General features: G+C 39.3%; 1 protein-coding gene across 1 annotated transcript; it reads right to left on the bottom strand.

The window, feature by feature from the left end:
* Positions 1–419: 419 nt before the first annotated feature.
* Positions 420–4,375, bottom strand: exd1 (exonuclease 3'-5' domain containing 1). The gene is made up of 11 exons (XM_042389313.1): positions 4,046–4,375; positions 3,807–3,875; positions 3,638–3,671; positions 3,462–3,538; positions 3,289–3,365; positions 3,070–3,156; positions 2,854–2,958; positions 2,685–2,765; positions 2,441–2,584; positions 2,174–2,365; positions 420–1,514 (listed from the first exon to the last, which is right to left on the bottom strand). Exons 1-11 carry the CDS (start codon positions 4,173–4,175, stop codon positions 807–809), a joined length of 1,704 nt encoding a protein of 567 aa, XP_042245247.1. The 5' UTR covers positions 4,176–4,375; the 3' UTR covers positions 420–806.
* Between the last annotated feature and the right edge of the window lie 480 nt (positions 4,376–4,855).

Genomic DNA, 4,855 nt, shown 5'->3' with positions numbered 1-4,855 from the left:
GCTTTTTTGTGCCCGTGTAGGACATGGCAGGTGTTGGCCACCTGTGATCACTGAACTACAGTGATGACTGAAGCTGCAGAGGCTCAGTTTCACTGTTCAGCCTTTGCCAAGTCGTATGTTTTTTTTTGGTCATCAGTAATAAAAAGAAGTGTCAGCTAGCAATGTTTTTGCCCAATTACCAGCAGATCCATCAAGGGCCGTCTCTGCTTTTCAGAATCAATTAACTGCAACACAGAAGCCAAGCTGTACAGGTAATCAATCACGCTAAGCTTAGCACATTAAGGTTTAATGGGCATGTGGTGCTGTTTTTGGTTATAGTTTGTGATCCAACATCCAAAACTATTACTTGCTGGCACTCAGAATTATTGTGACAAGCAGAATATATTCTGTATGATAAAAATCATAAAAACAATCTCCACTTCAAAATTGACATTTCTTTTCATCTAAGAATATGATTTGAGTTGACAATACATTTTAATTATCTAGACTGAGTGCATATAATTACCACTCAATCACAACAAAAGTGAGAAGGATTTAGTGGCATAAAAGTAATAGAATACAAATACAGGAACAGACAGACATGCCTTTTGCTGCAAACTATGCAAATATATATCAGTAAACTGTCCAAAGTCCAAACAACAGAATCTTTTTTTCAAACATAAACAACTTTTCACAAACACCTAGTATCCAACAAACCTTTGCACATAACACAAGATTTACTGCCATCTACTGGTCACTGTAGGAAATTACAAAGTGTGGAACAGCAAATGTTTGTAAGGCATGTCCTCATGGGTTTGGTGCCACTTTCAATATCTGAAAGATGTGAATGACTGCCTCAGTGAGGATGAGAGGGACTGTGAGGAACTGCCTCCTCTCAAGCCAAAAGTGTCCTTAAACAAGTCAATAGCACTGGTGTCAGGCTGGAGCAGTCCTGCTTGAGAGGGCTTAAGGCATGAATGAGCCACCTCCATCCTACCAGGAGCTTTCATGTCCCCAGTGCTCCCTCTGGGGATCTGACTTGGTGGTATTTGGAGAAGAAAGCCTCTTCCTATTGCAGGTAAGGCCCGAATGGATGACCGCTCTTTCCGAGAAGGCCTTCCTCTACCCACTGTTTCCATCTGTACCTCTGTGCGTCCTCTGCCTACACCTAGAGACAGGGGACTTACTGACATTTGTTTCCTGAGATCTGACACAGTGGCAGCAGGGACTGGATCCTGAGCTGTTGGATCACCCACAGACTGAGCAGAGGATACATCAGTGACTCTTGTGAGTGGCTGGTGAAGGAGAGAGTCCACATGTGTTGATGAAGGTGATTCCACAGTTGCAGGTTCAAAGGAGCCCGGCTGTGTGTCTGCTGCAGGTGAGATCTTGGATGGAGTCTTAGTTGTTTGAGGATTGAAGCGTGCCAGCAGCCCCTGCTCTGTGACAGGGTAGTGGTCTGCAGCCCACTCCTGCCGATTGCAATGCATTTGCTCCAGCTGCCGGAGTTCTCTGGGCAACTCCAACACACTTTCCTGCGGATGCAAACAGGTGGACATGATGCTTCAGAACTACTGTGTATTAGTTCAGATTGATCATAAAACAGTTCAATTGTTTTTGAACCAAAAATGACAAGTCAGTGTACTTAAATGAGCTTTAGCAAGGTTTTTATGAAAGCATATGCCATTTATAATCTTGGTGAGTAAACAAAAAGAAGACACACTCAAGGCCTTATTATGAATTAGACCTGAAATAAATAATCAATTAGTTGATTGATTTCACTTGAATGTGTATATTTTCTGGTTTCTTTAGTCCTTTTAAAACTAACTTTTTAGTCACCTATAAGGGGCTGATAAATGTGAAAAAAATACTTGCCAAAAATGATTTGTCATATAAAATATTTTATACTTTTATATGGCTTTCTAAGAAGTTTTGATGCCATGTAGTGTGTGAAATATGTAATAAAAAAGGACAAGAACAGAATCATCTTTTCTCTTTTGTAAAATCCAGTCTCATAGTATTATAAACCACTATGCGGTGTTTTAGTTTATCTATATCCATTTATCCAACAAATAGAAATTTTGCCAGGATTTACATTTTTGGGGCGAGGACTATAAAGCCATGGAATTTGCATATTTGTGTCACTGACATATTTTTGTTTATGGCTCATCAGCTCACTTGTAAACAAACCCACCATGCTTACGTGCCCTAATTCATCAGGCGCGTAGTGGCTGCTGTTGAGGTAGGAATCCACCAGGACCATGTAGTCAGTCATGAGAGCATCCAGCAGTATCAGTCTGAGAGGCTGCAGGTGGATCACTGACAGAGCCATCACCTTCAGCAGGGGTACGGGACATGGACGCTTGTACCACATCTCGGTTTCCTCCTGCAAAACCACACACCATAGATACAATTAAAAACACCTTTCCTGTTGTCCCATGGGGAAGACCTTGCACTGTACCTTGGTGAGCTGTGACTTCATCTGCAGGGATAAGAGCTGGGAGGAGGGCACCTTCAGATGGAGACTCACCACCTCCTGGAGAGTACTGACTCTGTTGGGGAGGAAACCTCCTGTTTCAGAGTAGAAGTACATGACATCTGCCACCTTAAATGTACAGAGAGAACACATGAAAACTGTTAGTGAGGCATTATGCCATGAGTGATTCTGACTTCTGGAATGTGCAGGCTAATGTGTGAACATTTACCTGTGTGTCAAAGACGTTGGTTAACTTTACTCCAAACTGAGTAATCAGACATCCAGCAATTGCTCTGCAGTCATGAATGACCTGCACCAAATGTACAGTCAACAAAGACATAATGGTAATAACCATCTGTGTGACTCAACAGAATTTATGATCCATTTGAGCTACTTACCTTTAGTATGTGCTTACTTTCTAGGATCATGGAGAGACCATTCTTAAAGGCCCGGGCTCCAAGTAACAGGATATCAAATAGGTATACCTTGTTTTTAGTGGCAATCTAGATGAATGAAAATGTTAAAGTTGTTTTTTAAATAAGGAAAAAAAGGAAGGAAGCAGCAAAGCAGGAATTTAACTTGTGTTAACATGTGTGTTTCGCAAGTCTTCTCACCTGCAGCCAACACAGTCTCCCATGCTGAAATACCTCGACTCCATCAACTCCGACACCAATCACATGCTGCCTCTTGATGTGCATCACCTGAAGGACGGCAACTCCAGCGTTACAGATTTTTAAAACAACACATCTCTGTACACGCCTTTCTTTGGCTTACTCAAAAATATATGCCAAGCATATACTATATGTGCCAAAATGAACTCCAAATCAACTTACAGCGGGTCCAAACTTGTCATGAAACTCGTCAATGAGTACAAAGTTGATATACTCCTCATCATCTTCATCATCATCATCTGCAAAAAAAAACAAAAAAAAACAGATCCTTTCAACAGTGATTGCTGATTCCTCTTTAGAACACATGAGTTTGTAGCCGTTTTTATTAAACTCACCCAATGTGATTGTCTTCCTGTATGGCTGAAACTTTTTCACAGTCAAGTGGTCTTCAAGTTTGTGCTCATGAATGTTTCTGTGCAATATATTAAATCTTACAGTTTGTAAGCCAGAGCCAGCACATTGTGTTTTTACCAGTACCTGCCAATAGACACTCAGTTTGTTGAAAACTTACCCATTGTCAGTGTTTGCTTCATTGGTAAATTCCACTGTTAATTAAGTAATAGATAAAGTTATTTCAGATATAAGAACTTTATATAAAATACTTTTTTTCTAAACATACAGTATAATATAGTACAGCTTAAGTTGTAGATACAGCCATAACTTATTATGAGTGAACTCACCATTGAGAATCTCATGCCCAAAGAACATTTTCGATCCAGGAAATTTACACCCATTACTGCCACTTACAACTGAAACAACACATAATTTAACGTTGAGGTAATGTTAACCAGCATTAACGTTAATATGATGCTTTTTATAAGGCCTTTTTATAAGGCCAAGTATTTACTGCTCAGTTTTACAATTTAATTTGAAAAGACTAATTAAACAAAATACAATAAGATGAAAAAATGTATCTAACCGTCCGCCAAAATCAACGTTTTGTTGGGGTTGATACGTTGGAGGACGCCGAGGTAAGAAGCAGTCTTGAGGGTCAGTTTGATGCGTTTCCCTTTGAGGATATTCAGGAACTCGACGTCGCCCACAACCATTTTATGGTAATGTAAAAGTAGTTTCACCAAAAAAAAAAAAACAACTAAAACAGTTCAGCTGCTAGCTTAAATAGAGATATTCACCAGTCAACACTCGTCCGTGTCACTACCGAGGCCTTTCATTTACGTCGGTTGGTTTTCAGTGGGAAGTAGCTTAAACCTGCAGGACAAGACGCTAGATGTCGCTAGTTGATGTCATGTTCTTATTTGCATATTTATGACGTCATGACGTAATTACATGTGTATCTATTTGTATATATCTTTTTTTTTTTTTTTAATTTTTTACAGTATATGATAAACATACATACAAGATTGTAAAAAAAATATAAAGAAAATTAAACTACACTAAACTGACTGTAACTAGCTAAATTATTAGCTATTTTTTTCAAGCAGCTCTTCAATGTGCATTTAATCTAGGCTACCTCTAATATTATTAATGTATCAATTGTAACTGAAGTATCATGAATAGACAGAGGATCATGCACTGGAATAAATTCACCATTGTTATCTCTGCAACCTCCGAGACTGAAAAATGAAGCTAATGTGGAAGCGCTAAAAACTGCAATTCCTCAAATGGCCACTTGAGGCTCCCCATAGACCCCCCTGTTAAAATGCCCAACTTTACAGAGAAAATAAGTAAGTACACTCATCATAAGTACACTCTTTGCCTTATCATATTG

This window comes from Thunnus maccoyii, chromosome 16 (genome assembly GCF_910596095.1).
Source record: "Thunnus maccoyii chromosome 16, fThuMac1.1, whole genome shotgun sequence".
In the NCBI taxonomy this organism is placed as follows: Eukaryota; Metazoa; Chordata; class Actinopteri; order Scombriformes; family Scombridae; genus Thunnus; species Thunnus maccoyii.
The sequence above is the reverse complement of the archived record's forward strand: the minus strand, read 5'-3'. Positions and strand labels throughout refer to the sequence as shown.

Bases quoted from the DNA above. Each gene is read 5' to 3' on its own strand.
- exd1 (XM_042389313.1), bottom strand. From the start codon at position 4,175: ATGGTTGTGGGCGACGTCGAGTTCCTGAATATCCTCAAAGGGAAACGC. The intron at 3,539-3,637 runs GTAAGTTTTCAA...TATATTGCACAG, and splicing joins GAAGCAAACACTGACAATGG to AAACATTCATGAGCACAAAC. The intron at 2,585-2,684 runs GTAAATGTTCAC...TGTACATTTAAG, and splicing joins CCAACGTCTTTGACACACAG to GTGGCAGATGTCATGTACTT.